The sequence below is a fragment of the Callorhinus ursinus genome, unplaced genomic scaffold (genome assembly GCF_003265705.2).
Source record: "Callorhinus ursinus isolate GAN/ISIS: 27379988/994484 unplaced genomic scaffold, GSC_fseal_2.0 scaffold45, whole genome shotgun sequence".
Lineage (NCBI taxonomy): Eukaryota > Metazoa > Chordata > Mammalia > Carnivora > Otariidae > Callorhinus > Callorhinus ursinus.
Genome location: NW_027397107.1, coordinates 5,383,513 through 5,405,465, shown reverse-complemented (window position 1 = coordinate 5,405,465; position 21,953 = coordinate 5,383,513). Strand labels below are relative to the sequence as shown.

Genomic DNA, 21,953 nt, shown 5'->3' with positions numbered 1-21,953 from the left:
AGGCCTGTGGGGGTGGAAGTCCTCTGCTTGTACTACTTTTGGGGCTCCCATGTCCCACACCCTGGGGTTTGTCCCCAGCTGCTGCCTTCTTCCACAGCCCACCGCTCCCCCAGGGAGGCCCTAGAACTCCGCGGGAGACGGCCTTTGGAGTCCTGACTTGGGCCCACCTAGAGGCAAGCGGGACATCAACTGGCCCCAATCCCCGCCCCCATCCCGGATGCAGTCCCAGGGTCCCAGGAAGAACAACATCACCACACTGGAGACCAGGCCTGGTTTGCATAGTCTGCACGTTTAATCACTTTAAAACCTCTAACATTATCTCGTGTCCATTAAATAGAACCAACAATGCTGGGCCTGTTTAAATTACAAGGAAAAAAAAAATCACTGGGCACCAACCCAGTATCTTACAAAATCAGCCAGGCTGGCCACAAGGGTGGGGGGATGGGAGAGGAGGAGACACCCCTAGGCAGGTGGCTGGGTGCCAGGAAGGGCTGGGGGAGAGAAAGAAAAGAGGACTCCCAGATGGGGGGGGACTGATTGTCCTAACGGGAGGGGTGCAAAAGGCACGTCAGAAGAGGGGGACTTAAGGGGGCAGAACAGGTCAGTGCTTTCTCCACAAGGGCACAGTGTTGGAGGGGGCTCAGTGCCACCACCTGCCCGCCCCTGGCACTTGGAGAACCAGTGACCCATGAGCCCTTGGCACGATGCGCCCCATCTGAAACACGGGTGACAGCCTGCCCCTCCCACCACGATCCCCTTTCCTAGGGCCCACCTGGCTTGCCCGCCTGCCTCTTCAGGACTTGGGGCTCAGCTCCTCCTCACTCCTCAGCAACATGCTGCAGCCCCCCACACCTCAGGGCCAGCGTAGCTGGGGGAACAGCAGAGTGGACAGTGGGTGTGGGAAGGTGGGTGGTCCAGCTGCTACCCCCATTACAAATACAAAAAAAAAAACAAAACAAAAAACCCAAAATCAGCATCTAAAGTGAAATAATCACAAAGTGAAAATATATCCTCAAACAGCCCCTGAGATCCCCACAGGGGAAAGCAGCATCGGGTGGGAGGCGGGAGAGGCCGGCTGGGCCACCGTCCCTCCCCACCACCCACCCAGGGGCTCCAGGACTGTGAGTGCCAACAGCCCAGGCAGCCCCGGGCTCAGAAAACAGGGACTTGGGCCCTGGCAGGAGGGGAGGGGGCCCGAAAAGGTAGGGTGGTCAGGACACCAGCACGGGGCTCGGCGGGCAGCCAGCTGTGGTGGAGGTGGGCAAGGGGACACACACGCGCGTGCACTCACGTGCACACCCTAAAGCACCTGCCTTGCCTTGGTCCCTTCCTTTGATCGCCACTTCCTCAAGAGGCTCACCAACGTGGGGGACAGGGTCGGGGACACAAAAGCCCTTGGAGAGGTGGCCTCCTCCTTCAAATACCCCCTAGGCCAGCCTCCCTGCTGCCTGGATGGGGACCGTTATTGCTTTAGAGGGAACAGGGAAGGGAGAGAGCTGCAGCCCAGGTCAGGAATCCCCAAAGAGAAGGGCTGACCCTCTTCACTCCGCAGAGAACCCCGGCTGGGGCCTGGACCTTGGAAAGCTGTCCTAAAGGTTCCACTCCTTTCTCCACACGGAAGGGGTGCTGGAGGTGGGGGTGAGGCCCTCCCCGGCTCCCCAGCTGGTCCTGGGGCCCCACCTCAGGCAGCCAGGTGGCCCGAAGGTAGGGTGGGAAGCAGTCTCTGCCCCTCTTGCCTCCCAGGTGGGGTCCAAACCCAGTCCCAAGATAAAAAAATACTTTGGTGAATTAAAAAGTGCCCAAGGAGGGGATGGGCTTGAAGGGGCAGGCAGTAGGCGCTCGTCAAAGGGCGCTCTGGTCTTTGATAAAGGCGGTCCTCTCGCCCCGGCCCTCGTCTTCTTCTGAGTCAGATGGGCACTCTTCCTGCCAGGCTTCGGGGGGCAGCCCCTTGTAGGAGATGAGGCCACGGTCCATGGTGTACACCTTCACCCCCCGGAAGCTGAAGCCGGAGCGCAGCTGCAGGACCAGGAAGACAGTGACGAAGACCAGCACGATGAAGGCGCAGCTGAGGCCGGCCACCACCTCGGGCAGGTGTGAGGGCGGCAGCCCTGCCCGCGGCCGGGGCTCCGTCTCCACCTCGGCGGGCGGCGGTGGCGGCCGCTGCTGGGGCGACTCGCGGCTGCTCTGGCTCTGCCGGGAGCACGTCTGCTCCACAGGGTCCAGGGAAGCGTGGCTGGGGCAGCTGAGGCAGTCTGTGGGGGCCAGCCCCTGGCAGGTGGCGCACGAGCTGTGGCAGGGGGCGCAGACGCTGGCCCGGATGATCTCCACGTCATTCTCCGTGCTATAGTGAGTATCGAGGACTTGGGGGGTGAAGCCTGGCGGGCAGTGCTGGACACAGCTCTTCTGGAGCAGGGAGAAGCCTTCCTCACAGACTGCCGGCAAGGGGGAGAAGGTGCGCGTCAGCTCAGCAGGCATGGCGGCCCCAAGCAGCCTCCAGCCCCAGAACTGTGGCGTCCCGGGGTCTCTTCAAACCCCCTTTCCTCCTAGCCCTGGGCTTCAGGACAGGTCCCCTCTGTGCCCGCCGCCTCCCCCCCCCAAGCCCCAGGAGCAACCACTACTGACCCACACAGGCCTGGCTGGTCGTGAGGGTCTTGCAGCCGCTGCTCTCGGGAGGCGGGTGCGCCCCCTCGGGGGCCGTGCCATACAGCACGAGGGTGAACTTGGTCAGTGTCCCTATCCCAGGGTGGGGGAGGAGACAAGAGTTAGGGAGCACTGGCACCGCTCCTGGAATCCCAGGGCCTGCCGGCTCCCATCTTTGCTCCCCCCTCAGTCCTCAAACACCCCCAGTACCATAGTTGTTGGCTTCGCTGGTGTTTTCAATCTCCAGGACCCACTCGCCAGAGGGGTCCTCATCCCAGGAATGGGTTGTCATGAAGGCCCAGTCATTAAACCCATCTGCGGAGTAGTCGTGTGGCCTGGGGGAGAAGGGTGCCCATGGCTGTTGGAGGCCTCTGGGAGACCCCAGCCAGGGGACACCAAGGCCACAACACGTGGACCACACACCCTCTCCCAGTGCAGCGCCAACCCCACTGGGCTGGAAATGCCTGTAGCTGTTGTTTCCCAGTAGGCCAGATGTTCTCCACCACAAGATTCTGGAAACGCGCAGGGTGCTTGCTACACACGGGAAGGCACGCTCCTGGCATGTAATGAGTAGAAGCCAGGAACTCCTTCGATGTGGGACAGTCCCTTAGGACAAAACCATCCCTCCTAAAGTGCCAACAGCACCCGCACTGAGAAGACCGTGGTGGCCACTAAGAGTCTGTGACAAGTCCAGGAGGGTGAACGTGTGCGAGTGTGAGGGACGGAACAGGCTGGGCAGGGGAGAGGGCAGGCACCTGGCGGCCAGCAAGGTGGAGCGGGTGCCCATGGGGCTGAGCAGGTGGATGGCCAGGTCACCACGGCGATTGTAGGACAGGGTGAGGCGGGCCTGCGCGTGCTCTAGCCGTGTGATGTGGCTGGGCTCCCCTAGGCAGGCGGTCACCGTCTTCCGAACCTCCAGCCGCTTCCCGATGTCCCTGTGCAGACAGCAGGGACGGTCTGCCGGCCTGGCCTGGAGGGCGGGGCCTCACACACACACACACACCCCCACCCCCCCCCCCCCCCCCCCCCCCCCCCCCCCCCCGGCACCAGCTGCGAGCCAGGCCTCACTTGGGTTCAGTGAGGATGTCGATGATGCATTTCCGCTGGGGGGGCACCATCGTCCAGTTCTGGGCCAGGGTCACCATAGCACCCGCGTCCAACAGCCCGTAGCCGTATGAATGGCTCACTGCGGGGGCAGGGAAGGCCGGGTCATCTGGGAGGCGGAGGGCCCCCCTACCCTCCCCCAGCCCGTGCACTGGGGGAGCCCCTGTCCTCACCTTTCCGGCCCACACCGTTGGTGGCCCAATCGTTAGCATTGAGGTGGGCGGGCTTTGAGGTCTGTACCACCAGGTGCTGCATGTCCCGCCAGGTGAGGTTCTTACTGCAAAGGGGGGAGGGTGAGGCCGGGGGCTCCGGCCAAGGGCTGCCCTGCAGGAGGCACTGGTGGGGGCGAGGTTGCTTACTTGGCTTCCAGGGTGAGAGCGATGATGCCAGCTGCCAGGGGGGCCGAGGCCGAGGTGCCCGTGTGAGACTCGGTGCACTTCTGCCGCAGGTCCGTGGTCACCTGCCGGGAGAGCGCTGTGTTGGGCCCGTGATGGGTGGAGGGACTAGAGGGGCCACCTGCCCGCCCCCTGCGCACAGGCCCAGGGCACCAACGGATGGCAGGGGAGCCGGGGCCAGGACACCTCAGGCCCAGCTGCTGCCTCGCTCGCTAGCTGTGAAGAGGCCAACGCCTGGCCCTCCCGGGGCCTCAGTTTCCCCAGGCACGAGGTGCGGAGCTCCAGGCTGGAGACCATTCAGAGCCGTGCCCATCTTCAGAGAGTCTGCCCTCCTCAGGGGCTTCGCACAGCCCCGTGGCCCCATTCCCAGCTCCCGTCCCACGATGACTGGGCCACCGGTTCCCCCAGCCACACGCGGTCTGGGAGGGGGGCCCCGAGCAGAGCCAGCAGGCGGCCCCCCCCCCGCCCTCCCCCCAGGGCGGGGCTCACGATCTGCTTCTCGTTCTGGTTGCCGCTGCTGTAGGTGGTGGCTAGCGTGGACGAGCAGGCCTCACTGTACCAGGGCACGTTGCCGAGCTGCGTGGCGCTGCTGATGGACAGCGTGTAGATGCTGTTGGTGTAGCCGTCACAGTTGCAGCTGTCGTGCTCCCGGCCCCCGTTCCCCGAGGCCCACACGAAGATGGAGCCCAGCCCGCCGCGGCCCTGCGGGCAGAGCGCGCCCCGTCACTCACGGACGGGGCCTGCGGGAGGCCCGGCGGGAGGGGGCTGGCGGGAGGGGGCCGCCGGGGGGGGCAGGGCCCCTCGTCCGCACACGCCACCCTGCTCCGCACCCCGTGAGACGCCCGCCGGGCCGGGCACTTGTTGTGCAAGTCCGTCCGTCTGTCTGTGCTGAGCAACAGACCCGGGCGGCTACTGAAATGCCCAGACCGGGGACTGCAGGGGCGGGAGCCACAGGGGATTTCCACCTATTTTTCTCTTTTGCTATCTGTCTGGTCCATTAGCATTTTAATAAATAAGCCTTGTATAAACTAAGGTATAACACAAGAATAAATGAACAGGAACAGAAAAACATGGGGAAAAAAAACTAGGGAGCAGACAGCGCCCGGCCTGGCCCAAGGGGCTGCACAGGGACCCGCACCGCACCTGGCTAACCCCCCGGAAGAAGGCCTCCTCGGCGAGGCGGGCAGGTCCATCCACGGTCTTGCCGTCATCCTCAGGGCCCCAGCTAGCACTGTAGATGTGGATGTGGTTGGGGTTCAGGCCCAGTGAGCGAGCCTCCACCGCGTCTGTCACCTCGCCGTCCAGCATGCGCACCCCTGGCCACGGAGGGGGGTGAGGAGAGGGATGCTGCGTGGGTCTAGCCGCCAGGGGCACCCCCAAAGCACACCCAGCCCTGCACCCAGAGGATGTGCGGGGGAAGGCAGAGGCCGGTGCTGGGAAGCCCTGAGCCCCTAGCCCCCCGGGCCTATCTGCCTCGCCAGGCCAAGAGCCCGAAGGGAAAAAGAGAACACACCCTGCCCTCAACCACACAGCTTGGCTTAGAAAGAGCCTCTGGGTTCCCTAGGGGGTGTGGCGATCAAGGCCTGCCCTGTAAGGACTCAGTGGGGGTGGTGGGGATTCAGGGAGGCTCCTGCTAAGAAGCCCTGCCCTGCCCCGCAGCGCAGGGGACTCAGTTCTGAGCTGTCGCGAAGCCTCTAACGAACAGCCACGTGGCCAAATGGATCCATGGATCCACAGTGGGAAAGTGACAGGCGCTGGCCGGATGGGAGAAAATCCCACCCACAGGGCCCTCCCCATGGACAGGGTGGCCAAGGCCCACACCCACCTCCGATGCGGGCGTTGTAGGCCACGCCTACACCACAGACACCGTTGTTAGCCACTGCGGCCACCTCGCCCGCACACCGTGTGCCATGCCTGCCGGGGCCAAGAGCACAGCATTAGCGGCGGACAGAGCGTGGCGGGTGCAGCCTGACGGACAAGAGGGGCCAGCACACCCCTCCAGCCACGGCCCCTGTCCCCTCCCACGCTCTCCGCTCTGTGGCCACCCCTGCTCTGACCGGAACTGCAGCAAGACCACGGAAACGTCAGCCTACTGGGGGAGTGGGTCTTAGTCCGGGCTCGACCGTGCTTCCTCAGTGGAAGGGAGGAGAAGGCAGGCAGGGGCTGGGGACCCGCCGTTGCTTACCTGTTGTCATTCATCTGTGTGTACCGCGGCTGGGGGTCAGGGTCCTGGTCGTTGACGTCGAAGCTGGCCCCGGGATCCTGCAGAGGACACGGCCATCGTCAGGAACAGTCTGACCACACTGGCAGAACAGGACCGCCCTGAGACACCCTTCACCGGGGATGGCTGCCTCCCTCCCCCACCTCCTCACATAATTGCCTGCCAAGTCTGGGTGGTTCTTCTCGATGCCATCGTCCAGAATGGAGACCACAATGCCATGCCCCGTGTAGCCCTGAGCCCAGGCCTCCTTCACGTTCAGGTCCCGCTGGGTGACGCCGGACTGCAGAGACACCCGCCCCATCACCCCAGCACTTACAAGATGTGGCTGGCTGTGTGCGGTCGGGGTACCATGAAGAATCCCCTCACCACCCCGAAACCTCTTTCCCCGCCTGCCCCTGTGCCCGCAATGCCGTCCCGGGCCGCCTGCGCTCCATGGGAGTGTCCAGAACTCTGGAAGGGCAGCCCCCAGGCTCAGCAGGAAGGGGCAGGGAGGGAGTGCTGGGCAGAGAGAAAGGAGGAGGAGGAGGGGAGGCCTCCACATCAGCCTCAGCCTCAGCCTCAGCCTCCCGCGGGAGCCCTCAGTGGCCAGATGGGTGCCGCCGGGGAGGAGTACCCACGACCCGAGGAGGCAACGTACCAGGTACCACTGCTGGGGAAATTTGGGGTCTGTGGGCTCCTGGTACACATCTCGTTTGGTCCTTCGCTTTGCCACCTGCTGCTCCAGCCACTGCACCTGCGGGGAGTGAGGGGGAGCCGGCGTGGGCGGGGGAGGGGGGCTCAAGCGGCTCCAGAGAGCGGCAAGGGAAGGGTGGCAGCCAGAGGGGCTGGGGCCACACTCACTTGAGGCTCCCTCTGCAGCCGGCTGTGCCGCGGGCGGTGAGGCGACAGGGACCGCTTTGTCACCGCTCGATGCCAGAAGTGGTAATAGTCGCCGAAGATCTGCAACAGAGCAGGGAGACTGGGCTGGGCTTTCCATCTGGCAGTCCCCGGGGAGGCAGCGGACGGGGGTGGACAACCGACTGCAAGGGGAGGCTCACGACGCCAGGGGGTGGTGGGGCATCTGCTCTCTGCCCAGGCCCCGGCCAGGGGGTGCAGGGGACGGAGAGGGACTCACCCTCCCGGGCAGAGTCTGGTCCCCTGAACAACCTCTGTTGGAAGCCGAAGGGCGGTACCAGCCACGGCTCCCATCCCCCTACAGCCACCCAGAACATGCTTCCTACCCAGATGGCCCTGAGAAGATAAGCCCACAGTCCCGGTCCCAGTGCCCAAACCCCTGCCCTCGCTGACCCCACCCCTGGCAATGACCCTGCGCCTAGGCCAGCTGGCAGTCGGCGCACCTACCTGGCCCAAGTTGAGGAAGCCGTGCTTGCGCGCCAGGCTGTCAGCCACGGCCGGGCCTCCGGGAACGTGCACGGCCCACGTGTTGGTGTAGACCTTCTGGGCATGGGCATCGGCTACCAGCAGGACCAAGGCTCCTGCCGCTACCACCCATAGCAACCAGGGCCTCAGCTCCATGGGGGGGGCCGGTGGCCGGGACCCCGGAGCCCCCGTCTCCTTGGCCTGGTCACAGGGCCTCGGTTCCCACGTGCCTGCTCACTGCCTGTGGCCCGGGGCTGACTGGCGGGGGCATGGGGCCGAGCAGGGCAGGGCTGTGAGGGGAGGAGGGCCGCCGGCTCTGAGGGGAACAAGGGAGGAAGAAGGGTAGACAGTCAGTCCCCCCCCCCCCACCATGTGCAAAAGCTGCCTTCCCACCCCCGTGGCTCAATCTAGGTCTGAACAGGGCCCCCGGGGGAGACGGGTGAGAATCCAGCCCCCCAAGGTCAGCCAGCCAGCCAGATGGACCCCCCCCTACACACACACACACACACACACACACACACACACACACACACACACACGGCTCCTAAGCCTCTCTCCACACAAGAATACGGAAGTGGGATGAAGAGTATCAGGCTTGAGTCATCCAAAATCAGAAACAACAACAGAATAAATGTTCACCGCAATCAAAGTGAAAAAGAGATGGGTTATAAAGCAGTATGTATACATGACCCCATTTTGTTTTTAAAGAACTATTTATACGTGTGTATTTATATATAACCACAAAACAAAATCTGGAAGGACACATGCTAAAACGTTAACCAACGATTCTCTCAAGATGGTGACGATTATGAATATTATTTTCTTCTTTGTGCCACTGCATATTTTCCAAATTACCTAGGTATATTTCATAAAATGTTGGCTTTTCAAAGTTTTTTAATGGGTGGTGTCTACCCAGCTCACCAGGGGTTCCTGGTTCAGCAAAGCAGACCCAGCCACAGGGAGTTACCTGCATGAAGACCCACAGCCCTCTGGGAAGAAACAGCGGGTGACCCTAGGAGGGATGGGGCTTTGGGGCTGAGCACAGGGGATCCCAGTGGCTTCACCTCCCTCCATGGGCAGACCCCAGACCAGTGTCCGTCAGCAAAGTCAGGGGCCCAGACTCTTTTGAGGCTGTTTCCTGGGGGAACACTGGAGCCACCCAGCCCTGCCCTGCGCAGGTCCTGGGCGCAAAGGCCTCCGGCAGCCCCCTTGCACTCCACGCCCACCAGCCTTGCGTAATCCGAGCCCAGGCAGCCAGGGCAAACACTGGCTGCTGAGCCAGGAGCACCAAGGTGAGGCTGAATCAATAGTCTGCGTGTTGTTTTTCCTCCTTCAGCAAACAGACAGCGGGACCTCTCTGCTCGGGGCCACATAACTGTCCCCACAGAGGGCCCCTGACTAGCCAGAAGCCAAGCCCCTGGGGTGGGGAGAAGCTGGGGGAGGCCCCAGTGGGGCTGTTGGAGGTATCCTGCCTCAGTGCCAAGCTCATTGAGCAGAGGGCCTGCCCACAGGGCCCCAGATGCCCCCACCACTCCCAGCCCCAAAGAAGGCCACTCTGCCAGACGGCTAAAATGAAGCTCCCCAGCTCACCCAGGCCGTGGGGAGCTGGGCAGGCGGGTTCACCACTGGGAAACCTTGCCCCTCCAGGGGCTACCCTCAGCCACAACCAGCCTTGCTGGCCGCTCCTACTGCAGTCCCACCCTGCAGCCTGGGAGGGACTCAACACACAATTCCCAGGGTATTTTCAGTTTACACCAAAATAACCTGACAGCTGATGGCAGGAGGCATCCACAATACGGCTCCTCCTCACCCTGGATGGGGCAGAGTCCACGGGGCTCCAGGACAGGCCCATGATGCCTTGGGCATCCAAGTTCCAGAAAGCCAGTCTTAGCAAAGGCTGGGTGGCCAAACATAGGCCCTAGGGTGTGAAGAGATGCCAAGCCCCTCATCTAACAGAGGATGTGGGGCCCTGAGGGCAGAGCCACGTAGGAACAAGGCCGCTTCTGCTCCTCTGCCCACTGCAATAGCCCCCTCTTGGGTCCAGATGGCAAGTAAAGCTGCCCCGGACCACAGTGCCGTGAGCCCCGCCAAAGCCCCCAAATCAAGACGGGCTCATCTGGGTCTAGCCTGGGTTCCAGCACATTGTGAATGGAACTGCAGCTGCTTGGTCTTAAAGGTGATTAACCAACTATTTAATTACCCTGCAGCACCCAAAAAGAAAACAGGCTTCAGGCACGACCCAACTATCCCCCAAGAAAGGGCCTGCCTCCCTCTGCCCAGCATCCCTAGCCATGGTGAGCTGTGGATATGGCTTCCACAGAGCCCCGAAGCGCCCCCCCACCCCCAGCCCTACCTCAGCATCCTGGAGGGAAGGAAGATTTCCCACCTCCCTCCCTCCCAAAAGAGCAGGCTCTGAGAACAATGAATGAATGGGCTTCTCCCCACCCCCATCCCAGACTCTGACTCACCCTCTGAGTCCCAGTTCAGCTTAAACCCCCCCCCCACCCCCCCACCCCCCGGCACCAGGCTGGCTGTATTTCTAGCCTTCTGCGATGCCCCTTCACATGGGACTGAGCTCTGGGCTGTGGCCCCAGAGAGAGCTGGGAGTGCCCTTCCTCGCTGTATTCTTAGGCAAAGCCCTTTCTCCAGAGGTCCCAGGAACCTCCGACACCGCTCTGAGGCATCAAACTGAACCTACCCCCAGGTCCGGAGGGTCTGGTGTGTACAGGATCCAGTCTCTCTAGCAGAGACACCAAGCCAGGTCCTGTTACAGGCACTGAGAGGCTCCCCTGAAATTCTGATTTCCAGTCTCCGCTCAACTATTCATTTGCTGTGCGATCTCGAACAAGTTACTTCCTCTCTCTGGGCCTCAGTTTCCTTGGTGGTAAAAACTGCTAGATATGAGATTTTCAAACTTTTTTTTAAAGCCAATAATCCTTTTTTTTTTTTTTTTTTAATCAAATCTTATGTGAAAGCCCCATAGAGGAAACAGTAAAATTTGGGCTGCTCTCGTTGAGAGGCGTCAAGCTTCGCTAGTCTGGTGCTCCGTCCCCACCTGGCCAGCAGCTGCCCAGCCCTCACTAGGCCACATCACCCGGGTTCCCCTCACGCTTCCCGAGTCAAAAATAGAATTCCAACACCCTCTCCCGGCAGAGGGTCTGCACCCCCCTCCCCGGGGCACGCGGAGAGCAGGTACAGACCAGACAAGTGACTGCTGTCAGACCTGTCTGGCAAGCAGACAGCCCCGCAGCCCAGCCACCCCACGGGGGCAGCAGGGGCCTGCGCCAGGCCTCGGCGGGAGGCAGCCCCAGCACCTACCTGAGCCAGCCTCCCCGAGCCCGCAGAACCCGCACCTGCGTCTCCGTCGCCCAGGTGTGCGGGCGGGGCCGAGGCCGGGCCGGGCCGGGGACTAATCCCCTCCGCCCGGCGACCGGCCGTTCCTCCCCTCCCCGGCGGCGGAGTGGGCGAGCCGGCGGCGGCCCCCGGCGGCCGGCGGGGAGGCGGGAGCACCCGGCGCCTCTGGAATTCTCTCCCCATCCCGCCCCCAGCGGGGGCCCCCGCAGACGCTTCCTGAGGTCAGAGGGCTCGCCCCGGCCCCAAGCGGAAAAGTACCGGCACGGGCAGGGGGCCGGGGGCCGGGGGCCGGGCCGGGCCCGGCGCGCTCAGGTGGGCTGCAGGGCGCCCTTCCTGCTCCCCGCGGCTCCACCCTCCGGCCGGCCCCCGAGCCAGTTCCGAAGGCCGGGCGGAGCAGCCGGGGCCTGGGGGGGGCCCGGGTCAGGACGGCCCCGACCCTCCCCGCCGGGGCGCCGGGGCCGCGGAGCCCGCTCCCGGGGCACAGCGGCCCAGTCCGGCCGGCTCTCTCCGGGCCCGGCGCCCCCGCGCCCCGGCGCGCTGCCTCCCCGGGCCCCGCGCCCTCCTGCTTACCCGAGGGAGCCCGGGCGGGTAACTTTTCCAGGCGAGCGCCGCGGCGGCTCGGGCGCCCCTCGGCCGAGCGGAGAGCCCGGCGGCGGGGGCCTGGGCTCGGCGCCGTCCCCGCGCCCAGCAGCAGCGTCACCGCGCGGAGGCGGGGAGGCGCGGCGGGCGGTCCTCGGCGCGGCCCGCGACCAGGGGCAGGGCTCGGCCTGGGCTCGGGCTCCAGCGCGGGCGGGGGCAGCGGCCGGGGCCCGGCGACGCTGCTTGTTTACTCCCGTCGCTGTCAGCGGCTGCGGCGGCCCGGGCTCCTCCTCCTCCGCCGCCGCGCCCCTCCCCCTCGCGGCGCCACCTCCGCGCTCCCGGCCCGCCGCCGCCGCCGCCGCCGCCGCCGCCGGCCCGCCGCCCATGCCGCCTGCGTCCCGGCCGGCGTTGGGCGCCAGAGCCGCGCGCACCCAGAACGCCGGGCCCCGAGCCCAGGCCCTGCGGCCTTCTGGGGCGCCCGCTGCCTCCGGCGCCCGGTAGGGGCAGGTAGAAAGTGGGGCCGGAGATCCCAAAGCCCAGGCGGCCGCCCGGCGCGTCCCCACACCCCCTACCCCCCGGCCCCGCTGCCCGCGCCCCCGCGCCCGGCTCTGCGCGCCCCAAGCTCCCGGGGCAGGCGGCGGTGGAGACCCGAACTCGGAACCCTCGGCTCGGGCTGCCAAGGGCTTGAGGAGGCACTCCGAGCTCGGTGTCGGCTGGATTGTGGGGGAGCCGGCCCTCTCGTCCCCAACCCCCCACGACTGCCCCATTCCTGAGCCAGGAATTTGGGCATGACCCAGTTAAGTGTCCCGGGAGACCGACCTGGGGTAGCTCCCCCTGAGAGCGAGGCGAGGCACCCCTTCCCAGGCCTACTGTTAGGGGAGTCACGACTGTGTGCGTCTATATAGACAGGTGGATAAGCTGAACCAGCAGCCCACGCCTTTTACTTTTTTTTTTTTTTTTTAAACACCAACCGCGGGCCAGGCACTGGGACAGTCACTTTACATTACCTCCTTCTTAAGTACATTATTTAATCCACATAATCCCTCCGGCCGACATTATTAATCCCATCTTACAGATAAGGAAACCGAGGAGCACAAAGTTAAATAATTTGCCCAAGGTCCCCCAACTAGCAGGCCTCAGAGCCTGGGCGAGATCTGGGGCTTTGGCAGAGCCTGAATCCAAGCCACTTGCAATATACCAACGGGCTCCTCTCCCTCCCTGGGTCCCTGCCCTAGAAAACGTCTGTGCTACTTGGCTGAGGCGGCCACTGCTTGAGCTGAGAAAGAAAAGAGGGGAAATGTGGCCAAGAGCTCCCTGGGCTGGGTTAGTCCAAGGTCGTGGAGCAGTCTCTGCCCATCCCTTCCTGCTCCTTGTGAGGTTACCTGGCAGGACAGTATTATCCTCTGGTGTCCTCAACACAGGGGGTAATGACAAAACCCAACACTGCCCAGTGCTCCCTATGGGCCAGGTGCTATTCTTGGCTCTTCTCCATGTGTTAACTTATTTCTTTCTCCCCACAAACCCCACCAGGTGGGTACGATACATTTTCCTTTGGCACCTTTTATGTAGCATTTATGTCTACATTTTACAGAAGAGGAAACCGAGGCCCAGAGGGGTCAAGTAATATCCCTAAGGTCACTGGGTGGCAAGTCAACTGGCAAGCCGGGGTCCAGATCCCCCGGGGGCACTGTTGCATACCCCGCCCCCTTGGACAAGTTACTTCCTTCTGAGAGCCTCCATTTACTCCTCAGTAAAGCAGAGATGATCCTCAACGCATCGATGAGGTACCACTGGGACACCCTTTCAGATGCCGCGGAAATTGGAAACTCAGGTTGCAGTGTGGGGTTCCGAAAGTCGGGCTGGGGCTAAGTCTGGTTGGCTCCCACTCAGGGTGGGAACTTCCCTCCCAAGGAGCTGAGACTCCTGGGGCCACCCTGGGGTAGCCCCACCAGCTGCGGAGCAGCATTTGGGAAAACAATGCTTGTGCAGTCAGACTGAGGCAGGAAGTGAGTCATGATTCTTCCCTAGTCTATGAGCTAGAGAACCCCATTGAGAGGAAATTTGGACTGGGCTAGCCCCACCTAGGCTCGGAGTTCCCTAGTGCCTTTCCCACTTGTCCTCTGGCCTTGGAAGAAAGGTCACCGCAGAAAGGGAGCAATCCTGGCCGCCTCGAGGTGCCGCACCCATCCCTGAGGCTGGCCCCAGGGGCGCTGCAGCGGGTCTCAGGACGGGGAGGGGCCGGCCCTGTCTCAGAGGGCCGCCACCCCGGCAGGGCCTGACTCTCCAATCCCGCCTTGGGCAGGAGGTGGAATTCTTTCAGCTGTGTTGCTCAGAGGTGCATCCCTTGAGGGGAGGAGGGAGAGAGGCCTGAGCGAGTGAGCACCTGTCCTTACTTCGCCCAGAGCATCTTTACCTTCGTCCGTCTCCCATTTGGGAGTTTCACACACACAATTGTATTTTACAACAGTCCTCTTTGCTAAAACGGATTTGGAAGCCACTCTCCATGAGACGAGGCCCTTCCGGAGAGAATCCCACCTTGCCACAGCTGGTGACCGTTAGCCAACTTCTTCCTTTATCTCCCCCGAAACAAGTCCTGGGGGTATGTATTGTTCTTTGGATCACGCCCAAACATTTTCCCTGAGGCCTTAACACCTGAAGGAGCTAAGCTGCCCCTGAAGCCCAGGTCCGCCACGCTCCCCCCCCCCCCCCCCCCCCCCCCCCGGCTTAGGGCCTTAAGAGCCCAGGGGTCTCTGGATCCGTTTACCAGTTTTACACAGCAGTTGATAAGATGGTGGCACCACATGACAGAAGCCTGGAGCAGGAAAGCCTGGGGGTGGGGTGGGGGTGGGGGGAAGCAGGGCCTGCCGGGTAAGGCCCGAGGGACAAAGGGGCTGGGAAGGGGGTTCCCACCTTCCTAGCAAGGCTCTGGGAGGAAGGATCCAGCCAGCCAGGCCTCTATCTTCGAAGTGGGGCGAATCTGCAAGGCTCCTGAGGGCAACCACCGTCCTGTGGCTACGTTCACCCAGACACTCGCATGTCCCTGAGTGCTCCTGGGGGGGGGGGTCCTCTTCTCCCCAAATCTCTTCCCCGCTCTCGGGCACCTCAGAGCCCTCCACAGCAGCACCCACACCTGGCTTTAATCAGACCCATTCGTGCATGCATGTTAGGGCCCCTGACAAAATAACTGGTACTTTCTCTGAAAGGGTGGTATTTTGAGAGCTTTTTTTGTTTTCTTCCTTTTTGCTTACCTGCATTTTCAGGAATGTCTACAGTAACTTTTCTAATAAAATAATTAAACCTTGAAGTCATGCAAAATTGAGTAAAGCTTGCCCATACTTCACCAGCTAGCGCCTGAACACCTGGGGTCCATCCTGAGCACCTCCGCCGCCTGCCGGGGGCGACAGCCAGGCTCCTTCTGTCTGGTCACAGGGCAGGGCCTCTTCAGTTCTGGCAAACCACTTTGGGAAAACCTCCTTTATATGACAGGCAAACAGGGTGTCTGTGGGTGGGGGGAGGAGCCAGAAGTGATTGGGTGCTGACATCTGAACCCAGCACGGCCAGCCCTCCTCATTTTCCTAGTTATTGGGGTGGGTCTGCGCTTACCTTTGCCTTGTGGCTCTGCCACATCCCCAAGTCATTTACCGGCTTAATGGCTTCTCTCTGCCCACTTTGTGTCTTCTTCCTCGCCCTCAGTGCCCCAGCCAGTGTTACCCACAGTTGGGCACCTGACAGGTGCATCGGGTGCAGTCTAGCCTGGCTGACATTCATTGAGCACCTGCTGCATGCGGGGTCCTGGTGCCTCAGTGCTGAGTCCCTTAGAGCTTGTCCTCAGGAAGCCAGTGACCACCTCTGCCAGGGTTGGAAGGAGGTGCCTGTGAGGACACCAGTGTCCCCGAAAATCTGCACCCTCCCGTGCCCTTCCTTCTCCCTCTTGATCCAGAAAAGTAAAACAGTTCATTTTCATGACTTCTTGTTGAGTTTTCCAATCAGTTTGTCATCATCCAGAATGGGGTTTCTCAACGTCAGCGCTATTGACCACTTGGGCCACCTGATCATTCTTTTTTTGTGGGGACTGTCCTGTGTATCGTAGGATGTTTAGCACTATCCCTGGTCTCTAAACACTAGGTGCCAGGAGCACCACCGCCCCATCGTGACAACCAAAAAAACAGCCCCCAGACATTGCCTGATGTCCCCCGGGGTTGGGGGGGGCAGAGTCGCCCCCAGCAGAGAGCCACTGGTCCAGAGTGAGGAAGGCGAATGGTGCCGGAGGCGGCTGGTGAGCCCGGGTGCGAGACAGCAGGAGTTGTCTATGTGCCGAGACGGTTGGCAACAAGGGAGAAAACTGCCAGGCCCCAAACCGCCTGTCATAGCAGCACAACAATGGGGCCATTTAGTGTCCAGGGCAAACAGTCCTAGGTGTCTCTACAGCATCTCTTCGGTAACATTTGTGATAAAGCCAAATCCAGGGTAAGAACAACCATGGTGATCACACCGTTTCCTAAGGTCGGGAAGACAGCTTTGCCGTAAATATGTATTTAGAAAGCAGATTGGTAGCTGCTTGGGGAGGAGGGGCCAGGAGAGGCTGGAGGAAACTTTCAGGAGTGACGGAACAGACTTCATTAGCTTGATTGTGCAGAGGGTTTCATGGGTGTGTACAGACGTCAAAATGGGTCAAGCTGTACCCTTTAAACACGTGCAGTTTACGGTGTGTCGATCACCTCGACTCATCTGTTTTTAAAATGTATTTGTCTCAAGTTTTAGTGCTTGAAAGGCATTATTTTGGAAAATTGACTAACATGCACTAGCCTGCTTTTTTTTTTTTTTTAAAGATTGTATTTATTTATTTGAGAGAGAGAGAATGAGAGATAGAGAGCACGAGAGGGAAGAGGGTCAGAGGGAGAAGCAGACTCCCTGCTGAGCAGGGAGCCCGATGCAGGACTCGATCCCGGGACTCCAGGATCATGACCTGAGCCCAAGGCGGTCGCTTAACCAACTGAGCCACCCAGGTGCCCTGCACTAGCCTGCTTCTTGACCATGACGGATAAATTGGGGGTCCTTAAGATCAACGTGGTACTCAAGAAGAAAACAGAAAAAAAAAAAAAAAAGAAGAAGACGATCACGGGCCTCAAGGCTGGCCTAAGAAAGGAGGGAAAGCCAGCGTGAAGCCGGTGAGAGCCGGGTTCCCCCCCTCCCTCCCCCGCTCAGGGGAAGCGCAGGAGTTCTGCCCTTGGAGCATGCTATCAAACCAACGTGTCTGGAACTGTATTATCAGGGGCTTGGGGAAATGAAATGACAAATGTGGTGCTGGCTGCCAGGAAGGGAACAGATGATTCTGGACCTTACAGGCTCCTCCGCTAACTTTAATCCCTAAAACAAACATTGCTGGGGAGAAAGTCAATTAATACTGGAGGAGGGTGGGCGCTACCGCTCAGGGGGGCACGGTACACCCGCGGAGCAGAGAGCCCTTACGGGGGCCACCTGCCCATTAAAGGCACCAGCGCTAGTGCCCGAGGGGGTGCACTTGGCAGGGCGGGGTGCTGGAGATGCCCAGGAGGGAGAGTCATTGCAAACAATGAGGGGCTTCGGGAGCTTTTTAGCTGATGGAGACACCCAACCAAGGTTCTCAAGAACCTGTGAGTGCGGCCGGGGAGCGAGGGGAGGACTCGGGTGAGGCTAAGGTATTGGGACCGTGAGACCCTGTTTGTGGAGGGTTGATTGTGCACCAGGCGTTTCATACGTTCGTTCCTTAGACATTGACTGAGCACCTGCTGGGGGCAGGACCTCCTCCAGGGCTCCAGTTGTGGTAAGGGAGGCAGACAGCGGGTAGGTAAGCCAGGTTCCAAGAGGAGTCCAGATCACTGTAAGTTCTCTGGAACACAAATCACAAAGACGGTCATGCGGAGGGGCGGGGAGGGCGGGGTGGCAACGGCCGCTGTGGGGCGACGGCCGCTGTCCCTAGGGTGATCAGGGAAGGCTTCTTGGAGGAGGTGATATTGGAGCCGAGGCTCAAGAAGGAGGCAGTGATGTGGAGATCTGGAGAGAGGGCGTCCCAGGCCAAGGAAACTGGGAGGTCACAGGCCTGGGCGTGAGCTCGTGTGCTTGGGAAGCAGACACTTCTTGGTGCGGTGGGAGCAGCCAGAGCGGAAGAGATGAAATGGGAGGGTAGGTCAAGGCGAGGTTGTGGAGCCCGGTGGCAGGCCAGTCAGAGTGTTGAACTGAATTCCCAGAGCACTGGACAGCTTTGGGGAAATGTTACTAATTTACCTCTTTGCAAGGTTCTCTGACTACAGTGGGGAGAAGACACGCAGGGGGTACGAGTGGGAGCCCCACAAAAAGCCCTGCGCGGGAGGCACCGTTAGCGACCCTCCCATGTTCCCTGTGGGCTAGGGGTCTGCCTAGGGGAAGCTGAGTGACTTTCATAGCTTGGTCAGCGGGTTTGTGGGCTCCTGAGTAAGCCTGGGAAAGATGGGGTGTCACTCATCACCTTGAGAAACCAGCACCTCTGCAGGCCAAGAGTTGGCCAGGGTTGCCAGGTCTGCAGTCATCCCACTACAGCGGGGGCTGCTCGGGTGGGCTCAGGGATGTCTTCCAAAACCACACCTATGTGGGCGTCCTAGCAAGTGACTGGGCAAGGGGGTTGCTTTGAGTGAATGCCTGAAAGTCACAGGGCACTTGTTGGCTGCTTCTGTGACGGGGCTAAGTGCTTTGTGCTGGTGGCTTCATTTATGGCTCAGAACACCCCTGAGGCAGGCTCCATTAGTAGCCCCATTTTACAGATTCGGAAACTGAGGTCCGGGCGGCTTGCTGGGAGTCACAGTTAGGAAGAGGGAGACCCACGGTATGAACCTGGGGACCCGTAATGGAAAGCCCACAAACTTAAACCACTCAGCTCTCTGCCTCTAGAAGAGGCTGAATCACAAGCCCCAGTTCCCTCAGGCGTGGTGGCATAGGCTGCTCGGCTGTGATTCACCTTTGACTCTTCTTTGGACAAGGCCCGCTTGGCCACATCCTCCCAGAAGTCCATGTTGCCGTTTCTGGAACGTGCGTCCTGCTGCGCCGCGGACCCGCCCCACCCCCACACACACCTTGCGGGAGGCCTTCCAGGTGTGCTGGTTGTCTGTCCAGATCCCGCTCTGAAGGCCCCCTGGGCAAATTACGTCACCTCCTGGGGCCCCAGTTCCCTCCTCTGGATGATGGGATAAAAATCTACCCCGAGCATCAGGTGATACCTGTAAAGTGCTCAGCCCGGCACCTGGCTGGAATTGATGGCCTCTCTGATTAAACGGCCCCCTCCTTCCTTCCGAGGCAGGAATGCTTCCTGATGCTTCCACGCTGGCCTAAAACCAGGCTCTTGGGCACGAAATCTCTGCCCTCACTGCAGCTCCTCTGGGGCTGTCAGACTTTTTTTCTCTTTCCTGGACAAGAGAGTTGCTAGCCTCCTCGCACTGCTGTCTGTGCTCGAGGTGGCCTTTGGGGTGGCCTGGGCCCTGGGTGGCCCGCGAGGTGACTTGTACCCATTCTGCAAGCTTCCTGCTCCTTCGTCCTCTTCTCTCTGAGGGCAGAGACCTGCAGGCAGTCTTCCTGTCTTGGTCACATCATGACTCGCAGAATATGGGGGCAGCCCGCTGGGGCAAATGGACCAGGCTGGTTGGGGCTGGCGGGGCCTTGCCGGCAGCAGCCACCCCACATCCTGACGCCTGCTTGCAGGGCTGTAGGAGCCATTTCAGGCACACTAGAGGGCAGGGCTCTCGAAGGGGCACCTGGCGGGCTGGCCACATGGGGGACAGGTGGCTACACCCCATCTCCCAGCACCAGCCACAGCATCGTGCTCTCTGGGCTCATTCTTCAGAGAGTCCTGCCAGGGCTAGTCCTCCTGACCCTCTCATTGTTTAGACAGAAGGAATACTTCCAGAGAGTATTCTAGGAAGATAGTTCTCCTGGGAAGCAATAGGGCTCTTTATCAGCGACAGTGTGCTTCTAATCCGAGCCTTGTACATTCCCTTTATGGGACAGAGACCCCTGCAGCCTACCCAGCGCCGATTGAGGTACATTATTTTTGTTCTATTAGGTGTACATTCCTTGTCACACTTCTTATGCAGCCATCCATCCAGAATGATTCAAAGGTCAACACCATACAGAAAAATACATAGAAAGCGATCCTACCTCAGCCCCTTCTACACGGCCCCCCGCTACACCTGAGCACCAACTTTTACTAGATCTGATTTATCCTTCCAGAAAGAAAAAAAAAAAAAAATATATATATATATACACACACACACACATACACATTTATCTTTCTCTCCATGTATATTCTTATACTACCCCCTTCTTATCAAAAGGTAGCATATAACAATTTGTTTTTTACTTACCTATACATTCTGGAGAAACTCACATAATAAATACAAACAAAACTACAAACCCAATACAATTCAAAATGAACATTTGTCTAAAGGGAAGGATGATGTTGTTTGGCTGAAACCAATCATCGCCGCTTGTGGGGACGTGGGACTGACCAATGAGAACAGCGCTCCTTTTGGGTTTGAGATGCCTACGGATGCTGCCATGTGCTGGGAATGATGCAGTGCTCCCACTACTTTTCTCTATTTGAATTACTGCAGTACTTCTGTTTACACAGTGGGCTGTTACATCATTTGGCCTTCACTTGGCTTCAACGCATCATTTACGCATTAAATCCGCCTCTGTTCTTTTCTTGTTAGCCAGCAGCAATTAAAAAGGACTGCTTGATGCCAACACAATCATAAACACAAATGCAAACTTGGGCAGTGAAATCCTGTGTCAACAGTAGATTGTAAGGTGGTCAGGCCGACAGTAATGATGATGAAAATAATCGTAATGGCCAACACTTACTGAGTACTTGCTATGTGTTCACCGTGCTGAATGCCTTTTACATGCGGGGCCATATGTAATCCTTTATGAAGGAAGCACTACCCATTTTATTTTATTTTTTTAAGATTTTATTTATTTATTTGACAGAGAGACAGAGAGCACAGATAGGCAGAGTGGCAGGCAGAGGGAGAAGCAGGCTCCCTGCTGAGCGGCGAGCCCGATGCGGGGCTCGATCCCAGGACCCTGGGATCACGACCTGAGCCGAAGGCAGCCGCCTAACTGACTGAGCCACTCAGGCGCCCCGAGCACTACCCATTTTAAAGATGAGAATGTTTGGTCTTACAGGGATGAAATAACTTGCTCCGGGTCACATACATGGACAGGAAGTGGTGAACCCATGTCACTGACTCCAGTGACCACTCTAAAGGCTGGGGGCTGAGGCAGGGACCTTACTAAGCTCTTTGACATCAGATCCTGGCCATAACTGCTCACCTTGGCCAGGCCCTGCTGGGCTGTGCTAGGCAGGATATACGGGGCTAGAGCAGAGGGCGAAAGGGGAACATGGGGGTCACAGTCCCTGGTGGGACCTGGACTCCCAAGGGACCCTCTCCCCGAAGTCCTGGGTGAAAAAGTGTGCCGAGCCCGTGATCCTGCCTCCTTTCTCTCAGTATCAAAGCAAATAAACACAAGCCAAAAATACCTTTTAGAAGAAAACGATCTATGTCCGTGACTGTAACAATGACACGTTGTCAGGTCCTGGCGGAGGACTGAGGGCTCTACATGTCCCCGTGGAGTCCCTGGCCAGCTCTGCTGGGCTGGGGCTGGGCAGGAGCTAGGCAGTGTTTAAGATAAAAGTGCAGGAAAAAAAAAAAAAAAAGATAAAAGTGCAGACTCGATGGCCCTCACCTCCCCATGGCCTACTATTTGCCCCGGCTCCTGCCCTGCCTCACTTCACCTCCTACCCCTTCTCCTGCCACACTACCCGTTTGTTCTTTCCCTGTCCTGGAAAGAAAGTCCCTGACCCGTAGCCCCGGGTCCAGGAGAGAAGGTGGTCAGGTAGGTCCGGAGCTGGAAGCCTCCGCCCAAGCCTAGGGATGGGGTCACAGGGCATGTCTGAGCTGCACAGCCTTCCTGGCAATGGGCAGCAATAGTTTGATGATGAAGAGGGTGACCCAGTGAAGTCCCCTCCTCAATGGCCGCCCCAGGGTGGGTGGGGGTTTAGCCCTGAAGGATCAGGACCCTCAGGGCCAAGCAGGCTGCTGGGGCTGATTCACTGGAAGGTTCACATAATGAATGCCTGGGCCCTCTCCACGTCTAGGTATTCCTGCTGTCTGCCCAAAAACTCTCTCTTGACGAGGGTCCTGGGAGGCACTCCCAGGCCCAAGGCAGCCGGGGAGGGTACCACTCCACGCCCACCTTTGCACCCTTCCTCAGATCTAGGCCTGAGAACACTG

General features: G+C 60.0%; 1 protein-coding gene across 3 annotated transcripts; it reads right to left on the bottom strand.

Annotated features, from left to right (window-relative positions):
- Window positions 1-269: 269 nt before the first annotated feature.
- Window positions 270-15,008, bottom strand: FURIN (furin, paired basic amino acid cleaving enzyme). Of its 3 annotated transcripts, none has more exons than XM_073882225.1 (16): window positions 14,989-15,008; window positions 7,702-8,035; window positions 7,201-7,299; window positions 6,998-7,093; window positions 6,512-6,640; window positions 6,325-6,401; window positions 5,965-6,053; window positions 5,283-5,455; window positions 4,629-4,841; window positions 4,104-4,204; window positions 3,918-4,021; window positions 3,709-3,826; window positions 3,396-3,575; window positions 2,851-2,975; window positions 2,623-2,733; window positions 270-2,432 (listed from the first exon to the last, which is right to left on the bottom strand). In XM_073882225.1, the coding sequence occupies exons 2-16, from the start codon at window positions 7,873-7,875 to the stop codon at window positions 1,843-1,845; spliced, it is 2,379 nt and encodes a 792-aa protein (XP_073738326.1). In that variant the 5' UTR covers window positions 7,876-8,035; window positions 14,989-15,008; the 3' UTR covers window positions 270-1,842. The 3 variants fall into 3 exon arrangements, with proteins under 3 accessions (XP_073738326.1, XP_025748746.1, XP_025748747.1); XM_025892961.2 differs by lacking the exon at window positions 14,989-15,008 and adding an exon at window positions 11,644-11,886; XM_025892962.2 differs by lacking the exon at window positions 14,989-15,008 and adding an exon at window positions 10,418-10,950.
- Window positions 15,009-21,953: the final 6,945 nt, after the last annotated feature.